Below are 24,958 nucleotides of genomic sequence, written 5' to 3' on the forward strand. Positions count from 1 at the left end.
CCCAAATGTTTAACACGAAAACCAGTCTCCTCTTTATACTATGCCACTCAACTGTAAATTGACTTTTGATTTGCTCACGCCACCCCTCACTTTGAAAACCCAACATCCTCCTTCATTTCATTTCCTTCTACTGTGAGAATTTAATTATCTGCCTGCAGCAACATGCCACAGTTGAAGATTCTCATGAAAACTAAACCAAAGGGGAAGGACAGTCATATTATGTGTGTTTTTTTTTTTAAAACTTTTGCTTTAATTTTTCTGTCACTTTGACTTTCTTTTAGGGTCTAAGCAGGTGGAAAAAATGTGTTTATGATCTGGCAAAGACTTTAAAAATCACTTTCTAAGAGAGTTGACTCATTGGAAAAGACTCTGATGCTGGGAGGGATTGGGGGCAGGAGGAGAAGGGGACGACAGAGGATGAGATGGCTGGATGGCATCACTGACTCGATGGACGTGAGTTTGAGTGAACTCTGGGAGTTGGTGATGGACAGGGAGGCCTGGCGTGCTGCGATTCATGGGGTTGCAAAGAGTCGGACACGACTGAGTGACTGAACTGAACTGAACTGATGGGGAATAAGTTGTAGAAACCCGAAACTTTGTTTCTACCTGTGACGCTCACATAGTATGTTTGCCATACTCTGTCTCCATTTTCCTCATGGTGAGATGCCATTCTTCTAGAAAACTTTTCTGTAAATTGGGAAGTTGGCACCAACTGCTTTGGGGAGAGCTCTTCCATGAAGTTTTTGTTCATATTATTGTTGTTTATTGTTTAGTCGCTAAGTTATGTCTGACTCTGCAACCCCATGAACTGTAGCCTTCCAGACTCCTCGGTCCGTGAGATTTCCCAGGCAAGAATATGGGAGTGGGTTACCATTTCCTCCTCCAGGGGATCTTCCCAACCCAGGGTTCGAACCCACGTCTTTTACATTGCAGGCAGATTCTTTACCACTGAACCACCAAGGAAGCTTTTGCTCGTGTAACAAATATGGTTTGGGTACCCATCTTGTGCAGAGTCCGATGCCAGGGGGCAGGACACAGAAAAGAGGAAATGTCTCTAACATCAGGATGTCGCGGTCCTTGTTAACAAGCAAAACTGCAAATCCCCCTGGCACTGAGTGAGCCCTGGGGATCATGTAAGGCCACGAGAGAGGTCTCAGGGTCCTCTTTGTTCTGGCGAAGCTACTGAGGCCATTCCTGCTGGGCAGTTGGAGGTGGACTCTGTGAGTCCAGGCACATCAGGCTCTGGGTGTCAGCCATTACTCCCCAGAGAGATAACTAATAACTATATAGTGTGTGTTCTTCTGCTGATAAACCTGGGCCATGGCAATATTCTGACCATGGACATTTCTCTGTTAAAATAATTGTATCTAGTCCTGGCCTGTATGAACTCATTAGAGTGGCATTGATTAGTGGCCTAAGATCTGAGTGTTACAAGCCACTACAGAGCTGAGTGGTGCACACATGGTCCAACAGCACTCTCCCACTGGGCATTTTGACTGATGGTGTGACTTCTAAAACCTCCATAGACACTGGGGAGACATAATGGAGAAAATGGGAGATGGCTTACAGCTGATGGGAGAGGAGTGCCTTAGATCCAGGATGGACAAAAACTTACCACCCACTTTTTTCTTTTAAATCTCCCTAGAGCCAATGCCCTGAAAGTTCCTCAAGATTTAACCATAACGGACAGCAGAAACAAGACAACCACTGTCAGTTATGTGCACGACACTCTGTCTAACCCTTATGGCTGGATGGCCCTGCTCTTAGATCAAGAGACCTACTCCCTGCGATTTGAGAGCCCTTGGACTAGCAGCGCTCTGCAGGTAACCCTGACATCCACTCGCTGGTAGATTCCTTTCCCCAGGGGTTCCCAACTTTCCTTCTGTGACATAATAGTCTGCAGGTATTAGCCTCTTCTGGTGCTGGTCAAGCAAACTGCAGCAGAATTTTTGCCAGATGAATGTAACCTGAATTTGAGATATGATTTTTTTTTTTAATTTTAAACTTGAAACTTGTAGAATCTGTTTAAACCTCACTTTGAACACAGCATGATTCTGCCTGAAAATTTAGCTTTATTAATACACTGACAAATAGCTTCTAAGCATCCTATAGATATGCAGTCCTATGTTAAAGGTTAAGAACCAACCTACCCCAGGGAAGTGTTTCGTAGCCAAGAGGAAATATCTTCCCAAGGCATTTTTACATTACACAGTGCCACCTTGTGGTCAAAGAGTAACTTGCAATGAAGGTCTGTCCTTTCCGTTGTTAGGTTGAAGGAGTCAGATGTTAGGGGAGGGATGGTAGGAATAACCATGTGGAAAATGGGTGCATTTTCCAAATAGCCCATTGGATTCCCTCAAGCTCCTTTTCTTCCTTTTAAGCACATTTCTTTCTTTCAGTCTCATCACACACACATTCTCCCTAACGGTCATGAGAGTAGTTCTTAGGGAGCTGGAGGCAGGCGTGCCATTTGTTGTTCAGTGTCTCAGCCAAGTCCAACTCTTTGTGACCCCTTGGAATGCAGCACACCAGGCTTCCCTGTCCTTCAATATCTTCTGGAGTTTGCTCAAACTCATGTCCATTGAGTCAATAATGCCATACAACTATCTCACCCTCTGTTACCCCCTTCTCCTCCTGTCCTCAATATTTCAAAGTAGAATCTTTATGACACCTTCACCAGGGCTCTCAGGAAGTGTGCCCACCTCTCTCCACTTCCCTTGAGGTTCCCATGAGAACATTCTGGAGAGGTGAAGGCAGTAGAATGGTGACTCTGGAGGTGGACACCTGAGTTTCTGTCCCAGATCAGCACTCTCCTACTTCATGATGTAGGAAAATTTACTGAACCTCCACCTGCCTCAAGTGTCCTCATCTATAAAACGGGGGCAGCGCTAGTAACAGTTCCCAGGGCCTTTCAAGGATTGAATACCTTGATATGAATGAAACCTGAGCACATGGCGAATGCTCAGCCACGTTAGCCGTTACTGTTATAAATGAATGGCACTCCTGCCAATGCCTGCTATTTGAATCTTGGGGAAAACTGGGTGGGAATTCTAGACGTGGCTCTGTCTCTTCCTACTGGTTAACCTGAGACAAATTACTTCACTTATCTGAACTTTGGTTTTCTCCTCTAGATTGTTAAACAAGAAGAGGGCTTCTCTGGTGGCTTAGATGGTAAAGAAAGTGAAAGTGAAGTCACTCAGTCATGTCTGACTGTTTGCGACCCCATGGACTGTAGCTCACCAGGCTTCTCTGTCCATGGAATTTTTAAGATGGTAAAGAATCTGCCTGCAGTGCAGGAGACCTGGGGTCAATACCTGAGTTAGGAGATCCCCTGGAGAAAGGAATGGCAACCCACTCCAGTAATCTTGCCTGGAGAATTCCTTGGACAGAGGAGCCTGGTGGGCTACAGTCCATGACCAACAAAGAGTTGGTCACAAAGATTGAATAATTAACACACACACACACAAGAAGAACCTTACAGCTTTCAGTCCTCACATTGTATGATTTTTATAGCTCTAGTTATGAGATTATTGTGCAGTAAATTTAAGTAAACCCATTTCCCACAAAAAAAGTACCCGGTATGAATGGTCCTGTTTCTAAACTACTCCATCCTGTTCTTTGTAACTCTTTTATTGGCAAGAGTTTTCCTTTCTAAAAGAGCACTTTTGTACTTTTCTCTCACTTCAAGTACTCAGCAACATTTGACAACTTTGCTCCTGGAAATTACCTGTTGCTAGTGCACACAGATGTGTGGGTTTACCCTGACATCCTCATAAGGTGTGGGAGTCATGTGGGGCGGTCCCTCTCATCTCTTCCATCGCCTGGCCAGGACCAAGGCTGTGACTGGTTCTTCAACAGTCAGTTGAGACAACTCACCTATCTGGGTAAGTATGATTGAATGAGCATGTGGAGTGCATGTAGTCAGAAACCACTATTCCTTTTGGAATTTCATTGGTGCTACGAAGTGATGAAGAACTGAAAGGGACACCTGTGTGCTGTGATTAGGTGATTGTGCTCTGAAATCAGACTGCCTGTGTTTAAATTCCAGCTTCAGCACCTGCTAGCTATGAGACACTGAGCCGGTATTCTTTCTAAGCCTCAGTCTCCTCCTCTGTAAAATGGAATAATAAAAGGGCCTACATGAAGAACAGGAAATTAAGTAAAGGATAACATGTAAAATTCTTTAAAAGAGTGTCTGATCCAGAGTGAGTGCTTAATAACCTATTCACATTTTTCCTTCATGTTAAGCATTGTATTTGTAGAAAGGTCAACTGCACATGTAAAGACAGGGTGGCTGGCTGCCATCACAGGAACAGAGGACAGCAAAGAGTGCAAGGTGACAGCACAGAGAGGCAGGATGAAGAATGCAGTCAGTGTGGAAGGTGAGAAGCTTTGGAAGGCAATCTGAGGTCAGGAAGATGAGATGCACAGAGTGCTGAGGACTGGGGGATGGGCTGCCTCTTCCTGTGTCAGATGCAGCATCAGGGTGAAGGATCCAGGGGCCTTGTTTTGTGGAACCAGAAACCCTACTGGGACTGCACAGTAACAGGGGCCGGCAGGATTTCCTTACTTTCTTATTGTGTGTGTTTCACTGGAGCCCCGTGTGTGACTCATGGCCATAGATTTCTTTTGACTTCCTGGAGCTCATCTCTTACTGCCTTTCCATATTGTTTCATTGATCACTCTGAGGGCCATGATGTCTACTTATGCTAACCTTAGCTCAGTGGTCTGTAGGAAGGAGAATCTGAAAAAATGAGTCTCTAGAATGACAATTTTGTTACAAATTAGTCTTCATAGATCTTGGTCTAATTCAGAACCATGTCAAGCATGGCAAGACCCAACCTCTGCCATGAGCCAGACTTGGCCCTAAAGGCTTAGAGAGCTGGCAGGTGTCCCAAGTCCCGTGTCTCCATCACTTGTACCTAGCCATATGTTGGCTGAGTCAGATCACACTTGGGCCCTGGTACTCTTACATTTTCATAGCACGAGAGAGGAGAGGAGGGTGTTTCCTGGGTTCTTAAAAGTGTTTGCCAAATGGATTGCTGTATATTTCATTTGCACTGAAATGTACCATCCAGATTTTATTTTGGATTTGATCCATCTATAAATGTAACCTCAAACTATAAAACTTCAAGATGGACAGAGATGCCTGACACCATTTTACCACTAAAGTCAAATACAACCATTAAGTAAGAGCAAATAGTTGCTGTTAACTTTAACTGTGGCTATTCATTTGATGTATATTCTGAAACAAAATTTTAATTTCAAATTGCTCTTGTTTTATCACTTAACATGTTTCTGAGGAGCCTGTCTTGTTCGTTGATGGGATTTTGTTCATGAATTGCACTCTAGTTTGAACAGTCACAGAAAGCAAGCGTGATAAAGGAACATTTGTGGCATAGAGAAAAAAAAATCAAGTCATGCAGTTACAGATTTTTCTTCCTCTTTGATGGCATTATTTATTGAATTAATAGCAAGTTATACTATTGTGCTGTATTTATACATATGTTCTAAATGCAGGTCTGTATAAGTGTGTCTGTATTTTATATGTATATTTATATGTACATATGCAGGATGTAGGTGAATATTACAATATAAACCATTTTTATTAGGCAGATGGCTTTTATTAATTAAAGAGTCTTTGTATCAGAATCTTTTAATATCTTCACTTTTGAACAATGTGAGTTGGTCAAGGAACAGGAAGTCACAGGGGGTTGATGGAATGTTTAATAAAGTTAGGGACCCTTGTTCCTTGGAGAGGATTCCCAGGACTCCAGGTCGTGACTTTCCTGGTCATTTGTGCCTTTGAGTGTGTGGAGTACATAGGTGACGAGAGCCAGTCCTGTTCCCATTCCCGGGCTGGCACAGTGAGGACTTGAGGGTTCGGGAGGAACCAAGGTTCACAAACAGGTCCCCTATGGTGGTGGCCCGTGCAGCGATTTTGGGTTGTGTATGATGGGTTGTGACTTTTTATACCCTCTGTGTAAAGTTTGCACCACCACGGTGAAGTTGATGAGGAGGGTACCATGTTTTCCATAGACCAACCCTGCTATGGCAGTGAAGTAGTTGTAGCTGACACCTCACAAAGACTCCATGCACTAGTTCCAGTTACATGTTGATTAGTTTGTTGTGAAAGTCACTCAGTCGTGTCCGACTCTTTGCGACCCTATGGACTATACAGTCAGTCCATGGAATTCTCCAGGCCAGAATACTGGAGTGGGTAGCTGTTCCGTTCTCCAGGGGATCTTCCCAACCCTGGGATGGAACCCAGGTCTCAGATTCTTTACCAGCTGAACCACCAGGGAAGCCCTGATGAGCTTGTTACTTTCGCCTAATTGTTTTTTGGGCTGTGCGACTTTATAAGTCTGTGACTGGGGTAACTTACATAAAGTACATTTAGTCTAAGAAGAGAAGATAAGACTTTACAGTCAAAGTAGACATATTTCTGGAATTAAAAAAAAAAAAGAAAAAGAAAAAACTCATAGCGTTGTGTGTACAGAAAGTTCATTTTATTGTAAGGGAGCTGCTTGACCTCCTCCAGGTCCACTGAGTTTCCTGTCAGACTTTGGGGGGTGGGCGTCGGGGAGACATTGCTCTTTTACCCGCCGGCCTTCAGTTTGGAATCCTGCTCCACTGGCATTTGGCTGGCCTTCACTCATTCCTTGACCACTTCTAAGTGGCCCTTCTTTTGTATTTGTTCATAACCCTACCACATCCTCCTCGGAGAGGAAGTTTTAAAAAAATCCCAATTATCTTCATTTCCTCCATTTGGCTCCTTGGTGTATGATTTAAGATGCCTGACTCCTTTCCGACCCAGCGAGATTGGCAGAGGGTAGAACCCAGGCATTCTGGCTCCTGGCTGTGCCTCTCCACTAGGGTGTGCTGCCCACTCAATAATCGTGGACCACTGACCAGCCAGGCTGGGGGGTGCCCAGCAGGTTTCCGGGAGAACGCTTCTCACCGATCTCCAGTGACAAAGAAAAAAATCCCGCACATATAATATTCTTTGACCCTTGCTTTTCTCTTCTTTACCAAGGCAAGTTTTGCCTTTGTTCAGCAAACGTCTTTACAGAAAGCAGCTTCTTTGGAAAGCTCAAGGCCAGAGTTTGGGGCTTCGGGCTTTAATCAGTGGCTGGCTGGTTATTTTACCTGGGGCATGGAATTATAAATGTTCCCTTCCTCTGTGGCTACATCCATACAATGAGGTTAAGCTTACTTATCTATTGGAATTGTGGTACAAAACACCCAACCTCTTCAAGTGTGATTAGCATGCGTTGTTACTTCACTATACACTTTATCAGTAGATGATTTCTCTAAAACGGTTCTTTCTTCTTCCCTCCGCCCCCACCCTGAAGATGAACAACCTCAGGTGCCTTGAACTCAGCGTACCTGTCATAACTTGTCTGCAAGAGTCTCATTCTATTTTCCTTAACTAGCTTTTGTAAGATAACAGATTCATGATAACATGACATGGATGATATATGGGTCCCCTGATTGAAACTTAATACCACTTAAGCAATTGTTACCCACAGACTAAGATAACCTCGCTCATTTAAAAACATCTCTCTTAAGGAGATTGGTTCAGGTTGCCTTTCTAATGCCCCTGAGATTTCTGCCCAATGAACCACTTAAACACAGACCACGAGTGAAGTCCTTGCGTGCTATAGTTTGTGTGAGGGTCCCGGAGGGGCAATATTTGCTAGAATAAACTGTTATGAATGGCAGTCATGAACTATCACTTCTACGCCATGCTTGTGGACAGGTCTGACTGTAAAACAAGAGTGCCTTTATATTTTCTAAGTCAGAGTCAAATCCAGAGAACCCCTTGTTCAGTTTCTGGTCTTGGATTCACCAGCACTCCCATCTCTGCTTTACGCATGCAGTCAGATTCCCACTGCCTCTGACCCTGCAGTTTTTTTTTTTTTTCTCCAGGAATGTTTCAGTTCATGGTGAACTATTTTTATTTTTTAGTTACATTAACGCTATGAAATAATTAGCCAGCTAATTAATCTGGTGTACAAGCTTTGTAGGATTCTTCAGCTGTCAGTCAGGCCCAGGCCCGAGGCCTACATCTAGTCTCAGCACTCTCGCCCATGTGATTCCCGTTGCCATGGCTACTGGGTACATCTGCTGACACCCCACTCTCTATTTATTGCTTAATTAAGAATTTCACGCTCAGCCCTTATCTGCCTCTAAGAACAAGCGCACACTGTTAAGAAATTCCGAATTTAGGCCTGGGCACAAGGAAAGCCTTTCTTGCGGGGCTTGGCTGGACTGGAGCCTCTCTAACGATCTTCTCAGCATCCCAGCCGCCACCCTTCAATCAAAAATCATTAAATGGGGCAGAGATAATGAGCATGTAGCGTATCAAAGAAGGATGTTTGCTTGGTCCAAAGGAGGAAAAGCTGCTAGGCCCCATGCTCTGCTCCACTTCAAAGGCAGATGAGACCCCTTGTCACTGGGGCCTGATAAAGCCTCATTTGTTCTGGGCTTGACTTATGCAAAAGGTCTGGTATGTCAGAGTCCCATCTCACAGGCGTGGGATTCCCTCCCCCCGCACCACTTCTTGCCTCCACCTCCACCGGCCCCCTCCCTGGCCTTCCGCACACGCTCGTGTGTCAGCTCTTAGGCAGCTGGGCCCCCCAAAGCATCAGGCGGAGCGTGTAATCACTGACTCCACGCTGACAATGGCCACTTGTAGGGGGGTGGCCAGGAGGAGGTCTTCAGCACAATAGGAACACAATTATTGCAGCTGCTAGGGAGGGCTATGCTTCTTCCTGTAGAAGTAGAATAGGACTTGCCCCAAACAGGAGGACAAGGTTGGGGGGAAGTGGTGGGGGTGGAGAGGGGTGGAGAAAACAATCCTGAGTTGATTATTCATATTCTGACTCTTGGAAGCCTGATGCGGAACCAGTGGGGTCCCAGCAGCTGTTCCCGCACCGTCCTCTTCTAATAATCGTGCATTCTGTCTGAGGTCAACTTACTTTTGACCCCGTCCTTTTTATACAGGGAAGAGGCTCTTTAGGGCAAACTGTTGGGTTGTGGCAGGGTGCATTAAACACTCACAGCCCCTTCCCCTTGCTCTGTCCCCCGCCCAACCAGCAGCCGGTGATAAATTCATATCAGATGCCGAGCTATTCACACTCGCCCTCCTGAGTTCACACAGCCCCCACTCGCGCAGCGGAGATGCAGCCGAGCTGGGATATTGTGCGAGGTGGCAGCTGAGAAAGTCCGCCTGCTAGGCTCAGAGGCTCCCATGTACCACCTTCTTCTCATCAGACTGAAAAACAGACACATCTAGCCAGGCTGGCCACTGCTTATTTCCAAATGTCCCACTCACCAGGATAAAGACAGGCTCTTTGGCAAGAATCTGGGGCTCCTGTCCATGAGGGCAAGAGGGCTGTGGATAGAAAGGCAAATGGATTTTATTGTCTGTTCCTATTACTCCAAAGAACTTAAGTCACATCACACTAAAGTCTCAGAAAAGATGCTTTAATTTGAGAGATCCTGAAAATAAGGAGTGTTTTCCCAACTGCCCAGGTTTCTCTCTCCTCAAAGTGCTAAGGTCCTGGGATGGAGCTGACTGCTACCTGGACCCTTCTGTTTCTCAGCGGGTCTAGGAAACCCCATGCAACTCCTCTAGGAGGAATCTTGCCAGAATCTAAGGAGGGAAGACTCAGCTGGCTCCCCAGAGCTCTTGGGGAGGATTCTGTGAGCAGGGCAGAATCATAATCCTTTGAAACTCTGTACCCATTCCCATGTTGAGGCCCTCTGAGGCAATCTATGGCATTCTAGTTAATAAATTAATTTACATTCTTATAGAAAACTCATTCCCCAAAGATCCCCAAGGATTTTGTACCGGTAATATAGAGAGTTGACTTCAGGGACATGCATGACAAACCTTTATGGCAAAAATAGAATGGAACAGGAGCTGTGGATGTGAGAAGTGATTTTTGCTTTCCAATTATGAGCAACTTCTCCAAAAGGAGAAGGAAGAAATGGAGAAAAGGAAAGAAAGAAGGAACGAAGGAAAACCCAGGAGTCAGAATCAGATACTTTTTCTAGGAATCACTCAGGATTAAGGAGCTCATTCTCAGTGATGCTGGTGGTTGGCTTTGGTTCATGCAGGTCACGGTGGTATAACCAGTATCGTGACTTTCAGTGCTGTTTCTAGTATATTAGTGTTTTGTTTTGCTTTAATCCAAGCTTATGTTCCTACCCTTGTAAACCAAATCTTCTTTCTTCTATTTGTAGGAAAAACCTATACTTATTAACAATGCTTCTTAAACTTTAGGCATTAGAGTACCACCTTCGCACTTTGTCACATCCTACCTCCTGTACCATTACTTCCTTGATAATTTTCCTAAGTTGACTTCCACACTGTTTTATTTTTAAAGTCCATCTCTTTTTAAGCAATAATGTCCATAAAATCATGGGTTTAGTGACCTACTTGCTTTCTCTAAAATATATTAACATCCATAACTATTAAAACTTTTATTCTACTAAAATCATCACATTTATATTTTGGGAGTAGACTTTGACCTTCAAGTTTTTGGTATAAATGATGAAAAGTAAGAATTGTGAATGTAAGGATCTTTTTTTTTTTTAAATTCTGGGTCCCTTTCCTCATTTGCTAAGAACACCTGCCTCTGAGTAAAAATTGCATTTTGAGAGTAGGGTACGAAAAAGGTTGTAAACTTCCTTCCATAAGTGCTTTCTAAGTGTGCCTCCTGGGCACACAGCTGGAATGCTTGCTTCCAGGTTCCCTGCCCCCCTGCCAGAGGCTCTGGTTCTGTAGATCTGCACAGGGCCCAGGAATCACACACCTGCTGCGCAAGTGCAGCAAACATTGCTCTGAGTCAGAATAACAATTGTGATTGTTCTCTGAGTTAATTAAGAAGGTATAATTGAGCTAACTCTCAGGACTGTTTAATGTAGATATATCTGTCAACGTCTCCATCAAATTCTTTTGCTCTTAAAAAATTACACCCTTTTATGAATGAATGTTATTGGGAGTAATAGACGACTCACAAGTCTTAGAAGGATTTTCGTATCCTGTTTCTTCGAAGGTCTTGAAAAGATCCTTAGTGATGAGGGCCGAGGTGACTCAGTGGCTATCTCTGAGAGGCTGGAACCAGACAGGAGTGTGGTCCTGCAAATCAAGCTTTAGCTGCCCAGGAACCAGTTGACAAAAAAGCCTTCTCTGTGGCTGGGTAAAAGAGCTGATTTCTAGGGAGCAAGAATTGAACAGGGAGGGAGAAGCAGAGCAGGAGGGCACAGGAGTTGTGAGAAGTGGTAGAGGCCAACAGGGCAAGTGAAGATGAAAATGCCAAGAAAGGATCAATCCAAGAGCTGGCCCATGAAGATGGTGCTGGAAGTGGGTCCAGGGCCCACAGAGATGGAAAGCAGGCATGAGTTGATAAGACTGGATGGAACTCACAGACACAGAAGTAGTTGCTGTTTTCTGTTCTGTCCACATGCAGATAGAGGGTGACTCACCCTAGATAAAGGTGGGCTGAGGGAGAAGTCCCAATGTGTGCATGGTAAGTTGCCTACATACAGGCGAATTCAGTTCCATAATTAATGCGTAACTTGTGCATAAGTCCAGCAAAGTTAACCTAGGTGCCCAACTAACACAATCAGCTACATAGTAGTGTACTGTAATAGGTTTGTAATACTTTTCACACAATACATAAAAACCGAACAGATCCCCAAATAAAACATTTTTAAACTTGCAGTATAGGACCTTGACAAGTCCAGTAGTACCGTACAACAGCTGGCACACAGGGGCTGGCATCGAGTGAACAGGCAAGAAGAGTTATTGACTGGAGGAGGGAGAGGAGGTGGGAGACGGTAGAGCTGAAGGAGGGTCAGCAATAGGAGACGGAGGGCAAGGAGCAGTTTCAGTGACACCTGACGCTGATGGCCCTGGCTCTGGTTCCTTACTGGAACAAGATGCACTTGCACGTCTTTGAAAGTTTGCAGTTTGAAGGTTTGTATGTAGGGAGACTTTCTGTACAATCCTCAAAGGCCAAGTGAGCAGGGGATAGAATGAAGAAGAAAACAGGCAAGGGATCTATTGCTAAGATGCCAGGTGGTTTTTCTTTTCAGGTAGACAGGTACTCTTCCCCCCCAAAATTCCAAAAGAAAATGGGACCTGCTCTGGGAGAGAATCAATTAATTTTTCTCTTCCCTAGGGCCCTCATGAGGACAGAATTTGCCAGCACAACACATCACTCTGGCAGGCACTAGAATCAGATCTACTTGAGTAATTCCTCTCTCACCGGGAGCCATTTTCTTACACGTTTTTCTCTTTCTCCTGGATGTCTGTGTTTATAGCAAGCTTAGATCATATAGCACTCATCAGAATAATTTGGCCATAATTGACCTAAAGACTTCTTTTCGTTTTGAGGACCAACCAGATATTCTTACAATCTGGGAAGGATCAACAGCAGTGAGTTTCCATTGATAAACAAAGGAGATTAACCGTTCTCATCTTACAAACACAAAATCAGAAATCATAAGCACTGAGAAAACATATGTACAGTATCACAGCTTGTGTTAGGCTCTTAAACTCTCCCTGAGTCAAAACCTTTAGTCTCAGATGATTTTTATCCTTCTTTGTATGTACCCAAATTGAAAATGACACTGCATTTATACTGTCTTTTATAGAGTCAAAGCACTTTAGCAAACTTTAGTGGATCTGGTTAAGTTGCTTACAACTTGGAATACTAGGGCTCATCATGATTAGGTGCAGCTGTCAAAAGAGTAAAAGCATTTTTTTTTTTTTTGGTTTTGTTAACTGGCTCCTAGAAAAATGAGCATGTCTTAATAACAGTATTGATGATGACTCACACATATTGTTCATTGAAATCAAGTCCTGTGCTAAGCATGTTACCTGGATTATCCCATCTTTTCTTCCTGATCACCCTATGATGTAGGTAATAGGATGATTCCCATTTTTAGAAGAAGTGAGTGAGGCTCAGAACTTGTCAGTTACCCATGTAGAGGACCTGGAAGGTCTAGGATTCAAATCCAGGCTGCTGAATTTCACCCACAAGCTTCCTGTTTACTCTCCGTGGTCTCTCTCAGCCTAGAAAGGGTGTTTGGGAAGAAGCAGCCTACTGCATCAGCGCACGTGCTCAGAGGCAGCCCGCAGGGGGCATGTGGTATAGGAAATCAGACTTTTCTCGTTTTTCCTACTTTTGGTGTCTGTGCCGCATTTTCTCTGCTACTGAAACTGCTTCTCTTCTCATGTCTGCGTGGAGGAAGAGGTTGCTCTGAAGGTTGGGGCCATCTGTATACCTGTAGAGGCTGAACAAAGCCAGAATCTGCCCAGCTTGGAAGCCACTGGTACAGGGGTGCAGGCGTGACAGCTCGCTGCTCCAGGGAGCCTTGGTTTACTAGTAACAGGGCCTGGGTGAGGGCTTTAGTGGACAAAGGAAAGTGAGACAGCCTATCATAAGAGTTAGAGATGTCCAGGGTTCACCTTTTCCATCTTCTGGGTAATCATCACTGCTGCCTGTCAGGACTGTATAGTCAGTGTTAACGTCAGCGCCGGACGCCGCACTGCTGGTGGGATCCTTTACACCAGGGGATTCTGGATGCGTGGATTACTTTCCCTTTACTTCAAACCCCCTCCTCTATGTAGTGGGGAAAATGATGTTTCTATTCTCCCTAAGTATAAATATTATATATTTTGGGTTGAATAAATCATTATAAAATTGCTAGAGTAGCTTTGAAAAAGACTCTTTACATGTGACTTTTTTCACTTTCTTTACCTCAGGGTCTGTGTCTTAAGGAAGAAGGCACAGATGTACTAAAATTTACAAATGCCTGGAAATTATTAACAAGGATAATTGAAATAGTTTTCATTGAAATCTAGTTGATTTACAATGTTCTGTTAGTTTCTGCTGCACAGCAAAGCGATTCAGCTATACACACACACACACGTATTCTTTTTCATATTCTTTTCCACTATGGCTTATTACAAGATATTGAATATTCCCTGTACTATAAAGTTGGTCCTTGTGTTTATTTATGTATAGTATTGTGTATCTGCTAATCCCAAACTCCTACTTTGTCCTTCCTCCACCTTTGGCAACCATTCGTTTGTTTTCTATATCTGTGAGTACAAGGATGATTTTTATAACATCTTTAAATGAGCTAATAACTTCCCTTTCCAAATGATTCTCGGATTTTTTTTTTAAATTTGCCTTTCCTAGAGTTTGATTCTATTACAATATTTTATTCCTTTCTCTTGTGCAAGGGTATTTTATTGTTATAGACTTATGCATGTTTTTAGATGTCATTTTGTCATAAATTTGACTTTTCTTTCTGATTGAATCGAATTTTTTACTACTTTGTCTTTGAGTTCCTTTAAAAGGGTTATTTCCTGCCTCCAATTGTTTAATTTGTTGAAATGGCAAATTATTAATAAATCCTGGCATCCAGAGTAGAGCAGTTTATCTAGATTGGTTCATGAAAGTTAAGATATACATGCCCAGCAATGTCTAGGATCTTAAGGTACAGGAGAAAAATCCCTCCCTCAGAGATTTAGAGACAGAGCTGAGGATCGAGGCAGTCCTGAATTCACCACAGTTGATGCACAATAATATTTTCTCATTGAGAGCGACCTTGCTATAAGTATCATAGTTTGGTTTTAGAAGCACTTTTCAACTTTAGCAAATGCATAGATCAGTGTGAGTAGGAATGCATATTAGACATTATAGGGAAAAAAAAAAGAGATGAGATGTTGAGCTGGTGGCTTTATTGTTAATTATTATTATTAAGTTAGAAAAGTGGGTGAAATGGGCAATCATGTAAAAAAACAATATAAGCAAAGTTTTGGAAGGAATGATGAAGGAGAACACATGAAGAACAGGTTGGCCATTGTGCCCCGTCTCAAAATGTGTACGGTGTAAGGAGAAAGCCGCAGACACACACATTTTATAATAGGGAAAATATTTTTCACCGAAGTATAGCTGATTTTCAATATTATATTAGTTTCACATATCACCATGATTCTGTATTTCTGTATTTCTGAAGATGATATTCTACTATAGGTTATTACAGAAAAATTTAAAGTGAGAATAATCAACAAAGAAAGAATAAAATCAGAGAGGTCTCATCATGGGTGTTTTGGGGACTTAATGTTCTGAAGCTTATGCTTTGTAATTAGAAAGAATGATCCTTGGTCTACTCCAAACCTGCCACAGAGGAAAGGGTTTAGTGCTCCAGGGAGAGACAAATGGGGGGCATGATTGGGACCAAGGCCCAAGGGCAGCACCCTTCAGCATCATTGGGCTCTTCAGTGGTGGGAGATTTTGGCCTTGATGGCATCTGATAAGGCAGAAAGGTAATTAACCAATGAGAGGCAAGGTGTTACTGAAAAGTGGGGTTCGTGCACCTGATTACTAATTAATCAGGCGTGAGAGCACCTTGTAGATGCATTCACTATTTAATTATAGCAGCCTCTCTTGGCAAAGGAGCATATGTTCCCAGCTTAATCTACTGGTTTATACTGACATCAAATTGTCATTATCAGAAAGAATCAGGCCTTTTGATTATTTTCACTAATTTATTGAACACTTAAAATTAATGAACCCCAGGCCTTTCAAATGTGTTCAGTTGGTTTGGAAAATAGGAGGAGAAAGTGGAGGGGGAGGAGGTTGGAGAAACGACTTCATTAAAAGGACAATTTGCCTGGATAAAGGTAAAGCAAATACATTTCATGGGTGATCTGAATTCTATTGGTGAAAAACACGTGAATTCAAAAAGCTGAGCCTTCAAACTGGTGGAAGGGAAATAGGATATGAGGGATGTCCTACTGACCAACACTGGCCTCCAAAAAACATATGGTTAAAGGATTTTTTTCCCCTAATTATTTATGTGCCAATTCTCTTGGAAACCTTACTGTGATTAAGTTTAATCGAAAGCAAACAATCAAAATCAAATGTTGGAAATCAATTGTTAGACTAACTAACAAGGACTGCATTTTTTTTTTAATTTTGAAAATGTAATTAGATTGGGGAGAATTTAACATAAAGTCATCTTTCTCACACATGAATATCTGGTGTATTAAGAGAATCTTTGTATCATATCCAAGTTGTGATTCTCTTTTGTATTCAGTTTCAGGTGAAGGCCAAGTTAAAGTAGTTCTCCAGGTGAGGAAAGGCGTGGACCCGACTATTTCAGGTGAGTATTAACCCACCAAATAGAACTGCCAGATGCAAAAAGATGTCTTCCCATCATTTTATAAATTTTTCCCATCATATTTTTTTGTAGGGAAGGGATCAGCCTTAATGCTGTTATGTCTGTCAAGTCCTCACTGTGTCACCCCTACAGCTAAAATATACGTATGCATGTCAAAGAAAGATATAAGAGTGGTGCATTTTAAAACATTGGAAAGTAAGAATTACAACATGTAAATAAGCACTTTTCATAAATTATGGACCATATGTGCACACAGGAGTCCAGATCTGCAGATGGGCCATTAGGCCCCCACCAAGTGGAAAGAAAAATTCAGGGTATCTCAAAACTTTAATTGTTCCCAGTAATTTCAGGAAATCAGGGTAAACAAACCCTCCCCAAAAGTCAGATGGTTCTGTGAAATCTTCCTAACTCATAAAAGCTAAACTCTCAAAGACTAAATGACTCATAAGCACCTTCTAATGTATTACATTGTTTGTTTTTGTTTATTCTGAGGCAGTTTAACTATACATTTGCAGCCGGGATAAATCTGTTCAAAGGCCGAGTTTTCCTTTGATTTCCAGTGGCATTTTTTTGTGTTATGTCAGAGAACAGCCAGGCTAATCAGAAAATGATCTAATTCCTCCATTTATTTTATTTTTTTAAAAAGTCCTCCATTTAAATTAATAAATTAACAAGGTTAAGGTATTGCACTAAAACTATAAACTGACCTTGACTATTCCATGCTTATTTGCCTGAGAAGAATGGGATTCTTTGTTTTTATATCTGTGAACTGCCATCGCCTTTGCTCTTTGTGTTCCTGGTCCTTTTTCACTTTTTTCCTTTAGGTGACTCACAAGTCTTTGTTGAATGCCTCCCATGTGATGTGTAGGAGGCCACAATGGTGAGCAAGATGGAGTGCTCTTTGACTTCATGAGGTCTTATGGTCACTGGGTGGTGTCAATCAAATGACTAATTAATCAAGGAATATGTTCCTTTTAAAATAATTGTTACCAAGGAGAAGTATCTTATGATTGTTTTTGTGTTCAAACTCCCCAAGAAGAGATGCAATTGGTTGGGTGAGGCCTTATTTTGTAGAGAACCACCTGTAGGGGGAGCTCTTATGCCAGGTCCACTGGGAGGATCCTGGACCATCTCCACCTGTAGGTGGCCATTCCTGGTTCGGACAGCTTTCATCAGCATAACATGCCACTCAGCACTTAGTGTGAAGACGTCTGTACTAAGGACTCTTTGGAAGGACATTGTGGGTAGCTGGTATCTGGGACTTTTCAGCAGGGGTCAGTTTATCTGGGAGATGCTTCACTTGGCCTTTCAATTGCAGCATGCTGGATGAATAGAAAGCTGATGCTTCACAGAGTTGTAGAATTTTAGTAAGAGAAGGAACCCCATAAAGTATCCTATCCAACTGCCTCATTATACAAATAAGGACATGGAAGCCTAAAGATTAAATAGTTTACTTAGTCACATTCAGTGGTTGAGCCCAGATGAGGACTCAAGTTTCCAACTCAGGCCAGTGTTCTTTCTGTTATACCATGTAAACCCTAAAGTGTTCAAGCTACCTTTTTTGGTATATTTTAATTTGTGAGTTACATTAAATTTCTTATATATAGCCAATTTTTGTAGCTTATATAGATTGGGACAGAAAACTATCCTAAGACCCAGGGAGTCATGGAACTAGTATGTTACCATTTGTTATATTCAAATATTTATTATTAATATGGTTCCAAGGCATTGATTGATCTCTATCATGTGGGATATAAGCACTAATGTCAAAATTAAACTATGGCATGTGTATTTTGTTGAATGGAGAGCTCTATGAAAAACAGTAAAATGTTTGCAATATCAAAAATTCTTTGACAAAACAAGAATGGAATAAATAATGGAGTTCCATCTATATGTTCCCATTAAAAGATTCAATGAACATATAATGCAGAAAATATATTTTGGGTTTAGGTGTTCTGCTACAGAGTCTTTTAGCCTTTTATTTCGTTGAGGACTTAACCTGTGTATAAGACTGTGCTGGTCATCGTGGGGACGTTGGAAACTCCAAGGAAGCAAAAATTAAAGTATGTATGGGGCAGTGTTAGGAAGAAGCAGAGAAAGTGGTGCTGATGAAAGCTGTTGCATAGTGCTTAGTCAGGTTGGGGTAAGGATGTATGCTCATCTGGGTCAGGATGGTACCCAGTTTTCTGAAGACCCCATACAGGTCTTTAATGCTCCTCTGACGCTGTGACTTCACTGGTTTTCTCTAGGTGTCCATGGTGCTTTATAAAAGACGAAGGAGAAGAAAAGGGTGAAGCAACTCACATTAGGGGAAAGTAAAAATATTTCTGAGGAGCTTTTACCTCAGCTATGTTGTCTTTTCAGTGGGGTCTAATTGCAAATATTGTTGACAGTATTTACAAACATTCAGATGATTGGACAGAGAAGGAAACGGCACCCCACTCCAGTGTTCTTGCCTGGAGAATCCCAGGGATGGGGAAGCCTGGTGGGCTGCCATCTGTGGGGTTGCACAGAGTTGGACATGACTGAAGTGACTTAGCAGCAGCAGATGATTGGATACTCTTTTCCTAAATTTGCCCTCCCTTTCCCCACAGATCAGGTTTATTTCCTTTCTTCTGGCTTTGAAATCTGTCAGCCTTTCTCCTATTTCAAGTCAATCCATCCCTTCTAGCATCTTTTGAACTTTATTTTATCAGCAAATGAAGTTAACCTCTCCATCATTCCTGGCTTCTTCTGTTCAGTACCTCTCAATTAAAAAAAAAAATCAAAACAAAATTCATAGACACTGAGTCTTCCACAAGTTGACATTGCTTCTGCAGACTTATCAAAAGATGAGCCTTCTCTTGATGCAGAGCCATAAAAAGCACTGTTTATAATAGTCAGGACATGGAAGCAACCTAGATGTCCATCAGCAGATGAATGGATAAGAAAGCTGTGGTACATATACACAATGGAATATTACTCAGCCATTAAAAAGAATACATTTGAATCAGTTCTAATGAGGTGGATGAATCTGGAGCCTATTATACAGAGTGAAGTAAGCCAGAAAGAAAAACACCAATATAGTATACTAACGCATATATATGGAATTTAGAAAGATGGTAATGATAACCCTGTATGTGAGACAGCAAAAGAGACACAGATATATTGAACAGTCTTTTGGACTCTGTGGGAGAGGGTGAGGGTGGGGTGATTTGGGAGAATGGCATTGAAACATGTAAAATATCATATGTGAAATGAATCACCAGTCCAGGTTCGATGCATGAGACAGGGTGCTCGGGGCTGGTGCACTGGAATGACCCAGAGGGATGGGATGGGGAGGGAGGTGGGAGGGGGGTTCAGGATGGGGAACACATGTATACCCATGGCTGATTCATGTCAATGTATGGCAAAACCAATACAATATTGTAAAGTAAAATAAATTAATTAATTTTTAAAAAAAGGAAAAAAGAAAAAAAAAGAAGCTGGGTAAATGAAGGATTAGATGGCAATATTTGGCTTACATAACGAATTGGAGACCATTTCAAGTGGTGACTGTTGTTAACTGACAAATTTGAGAGGGAAACGTTGGTCTTGAACAGTGTTCATGGACTCCAGTTTTAAGATAAGTCTAATGTATCTAAAAAGTAGGAAGACAGATCAAAGGCTCAGGATCTCAGATCCTTTCCTCAATAAGTGTTTTGCATGATCAGACCTAATGTCTTTTCTTCCTCACTTCTAGTGTACTCCTAAGTCTGCTGTAATTCAAGTGGTTTCCACCTCCAGCACTCCACTGACACTCTCTTCCTCTTGATCACCCATGCCCTGGTTGTCACATTCAGCAGCCACTTCTTATTCCTTCTCTTATTGGAACTTTGCTATTAACAAGATCACTTCTACTCTCTGGACATTCTTTATTTCTTAGTCTTCCAAGACATTCCTCTCTTCTGGTTCTCCATGTATATAGCTGATAGCTTTAACTCTTTAGGCTTCTTTTCCTCTCCTCTCCTTTCTGTATTAAAAATAGTCACCTGGAAACCTGATGTTAACTGTATAGACATCTCATAACTGCAGGAGACTAAACCTGTCCTTCTCTATTAAGTGTTCTTATTTTAAGGCAAGATGGTATAAAATAATCAAATTCATTCATCATAACATTTCTTAGAATAGCAATTTCAAGATTTAGTTTGTTCAGTTAAAGACAGGTTTAACCCTCCCATAGAAAAGAGTGAAGATGACAAAAATGAAGAATGTTTCTAACGTGTGATACAAAATTGAAACAACTAAGGGTTTTTGAGGCTTGGAGTAGGGTTTTAAAGAACCTGATCATTGCCTGTTTAAAATATCACTGGAAATGAGAACATCTCTTTCTGTTTTGTGGTGTCTGTTAGTGGCCACCTCAACAAATATCCCCATCCTATCACCATCTGGGTATTTAGAGTATAGTACTGGAAAGAAAACAAAATTGAAAAGAAACTTAGAAAGTTTCTTTGTAAGAATGTATTATATTATTGGTATTTATAAAATATTTCTATTTTTTAAATTTTATTTAAAAAAATGAAGTATAGTTGATTTATAAATTTATAGTTGATCTATAGTTTCTGGTGTATAGCAACATATTTATATATATATATAATATTATTTTCTTATGCTTTTCCACTATGATTTATTATATAATAGTAGATAAATATAAAATATTTCTAAAACCTCTTTCACAATAAAGTTTGTTCCAAGACATCACCTGGTTTCCATGGTGTGGGATATATTTTGTGCTAATTAAATTGTCTAGGATTTCTACTTGACCATAATCCATGTATTTTTAAGTTATCCTGGGGCCCTAATTAGACCATAACCAGCAGGGAGTTGGGTTCATACAGACAAAATAGTCAGGTGTTCTCCATGGTTCTGACCTTAGGCATTTTGTCTTTCCACACTGTAGTCCCAAGGAGCTCTCACAACCCATCCTCAGATTTTCAAATATGGCCTCTGGGCCAATGATGCCAAGATCCATCTCTCAGATTCAGAGTTCTTTCCCATCCTTCAGATTCACATCCATCCCCTGCTTGCTGTGCATCTCTACCTGGAGGCCTCAAAGACACCCCAAACTTTAAATGGCCCAAACTGATTTAATCAAATGTGGGTCTTAATGGGCATCTCCACCAGGCACCACCTACGCTGGAAACCCCCGGCTGACCCTTGGCATTTTTGTTACCCTTCCTGCTCTGACCTCTGGTTGTTTTTCTGGCCCTATCACCCGCCTCTTTGCGACTGTGTGACTCAGCAATACCAGATTGCTTGTATTCCTTCCACATGATCTCTCATTTCTTGCCATCCATTGTGTTCATCCCTCTAGAGGGCAGACTCTCAGTTCATATCCTCACCCCCTTCACCTCATTGGATCCTAAGCCTTTAAGTGCAGCTCAGATGCTCCGACTCCAGGAAGCCTCCCCTGGTGAGGTCTCACTGCCTGCCTTGGTCAGGTACCATCAAAGATAATTCCCTTCAGAATTCTATCCCCCTAGTATTTACTTACATACTTACACAATGTTAGTACCTCCTGGGGGGCAAGCATGACATTTTATTTCTTTTTGCACTATTTCACTGTTTTTTTAGGACAGTTCTGATAGAGGAGGCACTCATTATTTATGCTTATGAAGTTAGCAAGTACTAGAGGAGATTCTTTCTCTCATTATGTGAATTTATGAATCTCCCAGAAAATATGCCAAGTAAAATAAGAACTGAATGTAAAATTACAAGTTATATGATCTAAATTACATAAAAATGCTGAGAGAATCTTGAAGGAAACACAAATAAAAGGTTAATGGCAGTTATCTCTAGGTGGTGAGATAGTAGGCAATTATTATTTTTCTTTTTCTTTCTGTATTTGCATTTTACAAATGGCTCATGCTAAACATATGCTGTGCTATTCATAATAAAGGCAAAACACAAGTGTTTAATTGCAAAAGTAGAATACATTTTCCCTTCAAGTGGAGGTAATCCAAGGATTGAATAATTACTTATTTTATACATGATAAATGTTTTCATTAATATAAATATCTGAAGGCAGCTTTTTGTGGGAAGTGAAAATGTCACCAGGATCTTAATATAGGATAGAATTTGCAAGTTATCATAATGAGTCAGATTTTCATCATTACCCTTGTTATTTTCCTTTTGTTTTCTAGCTTCTACCTCTGTACCAGAGTCAGTTTTAAAATGGTCCCTCCCTGAAGCATGGGAAGGCGTGGCTGAGGGCTGGGGAGGACACAGCGGTGCCAGTCCAGGCCCTGGGGAAGACGTCCTGATTTTATCCAGTAAGCGAAACAATCCATGGTGTGAATAATCACAGATAGACTGAATCAGGCCAATCTGGGAATTATCTGTCGTTTAGATATTCTGAACAACACGGTAAAGAATGTGAAAATAAATAGGCAATTATGTCTACAACCTTCTCTTTTGGGTTATTACAAGAGAGGAATTTAATAACCCAGTAAACCCGGAAAAGATAGTTCCGCCTACCTTCATTAAAGGTGGGGTAAATAGCCCCATGCCAAAAGGAATTAGACTAATTCACTAACTGGATGATTTTTCTAATATATCCAAGAACAGATTTATAGAAAATTTTAGTGTTCTTATATTTGAAAGACAAGGAGAGTATGGAAAGAAGCAGTTTGTAAATGCCTCCTGCTCTTTTGCATTTGTGAATCTTTTAAACATGGGACTGAGAAATGACAAGGTCTTCTATTGCCACGGTTTTTCAAAGATGATAGGAAAGGAACAGATAAATAAAATAGAAAAGCAACATTCTATCAATCCATCATCTCTCCAGTCTCTCACCTATCTTTTCATCAATCCATCTGGTGGCTTCAGATGGTAAAGAATCTGCCTGCAACGCAGGAGACCCGGGTTTGATCCCTGGGTTGGGAAGATCCCTTGGAGAAGGGAATGGCTACCCACTCCAGTATACTTGCCTGGAGAATTCCATGGACAGAGGAGCTTGGCGGGCTATAGTCCATGGATTCACAAAGAGTCAGACATGACTGAGCGACTAACACACTTCTACCTAGAACTCTCTTTTTGTTTAAATAAGAAGGGAAAGATGATTCCTCAGATATACAGATTTACGCATCATACTTGTAAAATTCTTCTTTCTTAAGAGAGAATTCTTGAAATTCCCAGAAAATTTTCCTAGCCTGAGAAGAATATTCTTCATAGAACAGATATAGTTTCTCTAAAAGACCTATTTCCATTTATGATTTAATTTGAACTTCTAAAGATAATACTGAATAAAAGAGGATCAGTACTTGAGTCATCTGTGAAATAATAATATGCTAAAATATTAAAGAAGTTCTTCCCTGTAGCTCAAATGGTAAAGAATCTGCCTGCAATGCAGGAGACCCAGGTTCAATCCCTGGGTCAGGAAGATCCTCTGGAGAAGGGAATGGCAACCCACTCCAGTATTCTTGCCTGGAGAATCCCACAGACAGAGAAGCCTGGAGGGTTAGTTTGTGGGGTCTCAAAGAGTCAGACACGACTTAGTCACTAACACACACACAATATTAAACACAGGTTGACAACTAACAATATTCAGGAATCATTCTTCATATATTAACTAATTTAATCTTCATAATAATTCTGCAATACAAGTAATATTATCATCATCCCCATTTTTACTGACATAGAAACAGGGGCCCAGGGTGGTTAGGGAACTTGCCCAGGGTCACACAGTTTGCAATTCAGCAGAGTCAGGATTTTGACACAGGCAGTCTGTCTCAAAGTCCTTATTCTTAACCAATCAAGTACATTCCCTTTCTAAAAGGACTGCTGCTGCTGCTGCTAAGTCGCTTCAGTCGTGTCCGACTCTCTGCGACCCCATAGATGGCAGCCCACCAGGCTCCGCCATCGCTGGGATTCTCCAGGAGAGAACACTGGAGTGGGTTGCCATTTCCTTCTCCAATGCATGAAAGTGAAAAGTGAAAGTGAAGTCGCTCAGTCGTGTCTGACTCTTCACGACCTATGAGTAAACAAAAAGAGTGGTGGTGTCGTTTGCTTTATTCATGATGGGACGAGCAGGCAGAAAGATCAAAACATACTGACCACCTTCTGGGTATTGGTGGGGTGCATATGATACATAGAGATGACGGCTGGAGGAGGGGGCTGACCGATACAAACTTAAACTGCTTATTATCATCCCACCCCCTATCACCCACCTCTCTCCATGGAGGATGGAACTTTTTGAATAAACAAGCTCATGAGTCATTCCTATACGGAAGGAAAAATCTGTTCTGTCTCAGCCATCTCTTTGATGAATGTAGCCAGTGGATTGGCCCTGGGCTATGGTTTTTCCCACTAAGCAAGCTGTTTCCCCCACCCCAAGCAGGAAGCACAAGAAGCTTTTGAAGGTTGCCAAGCTTTTAGTATCCTTTGGGACCTTTATGCTGAGCGACAAGCAGTCTTTGCTTTCTTGCTTGGCATTGCTGTTGTCTGTATCCACTGTGTGTCCTGGTTTCCCGGTCCCTGGCATTCTCCATCTTCCTTCATTCCTTTCTTTATGGTCAGCTTGTAAGATGGACCCAAATTCTTCACAAAGTTGCTCTTAAGGAGCACAAATCAGTGCTTTGGAAAAAGGCGGGGGTGGGGCACAAATACGGGATATCTGAAGTGTCTCCCAGTTGGTCCTTCAGCATTATTGTAAAAGTGAAAGTTAAGATTTTTAAAACCTACCATTATTGTTCATTATTTAGTTTCCAATTGGAAAATAAGTGAA

General features: G+C 41.7%; 1 protein-coding gene across 1 annotated transcript in view; it reads left to right on the forward strand.

Annotated features, from left to right (window-relative positions):
• Positions 1–24,958, forward strand: part of PKHD1 (PKHD1 ciliary IPT domain containing fibrocystin/polyductin) — a 440,275-nt gene that overhangs the window by 224,925 nt on the left and 190,392 nt on the right. Inside the window, exons 47-50 of the mRNA XM_055574400.1 lie at positions 1,646–1,823; positions 3,689–3,884; positions 16,132–16,197; positions 22,377–22,505. Coding sequence (XP_055430375.1) covers positions 1,646–1,823; positions 3,689–3,884; positions 16,132–16,197; positions 22,377–22,505 — 569 coding nt within the window. The remainder of the gene's footprint in view (positions 1–1,645; positions 1,824–3,688; positions 3,885–16,131; positions 16,198–22,376; positions 22,506–24,958) is intronic.

Source organism: Bubalus kerabau, chromosome 3 (assembly GCF_029407905.1).
Source record: "Bubalus kerabau isolate K-KA32 ecotype Philippines breed swamp buffalo chromosome 3, PCC_UOA_SB_1v2, whole genome shotgun sequence".
Taxonomy (NCBI): domain Eukaryota; kingdom Metazoa; phylum Chordata; class Mammalia; order Artiodactyla; family Bovidae; genus Bubalus; species Bubalus kerabau.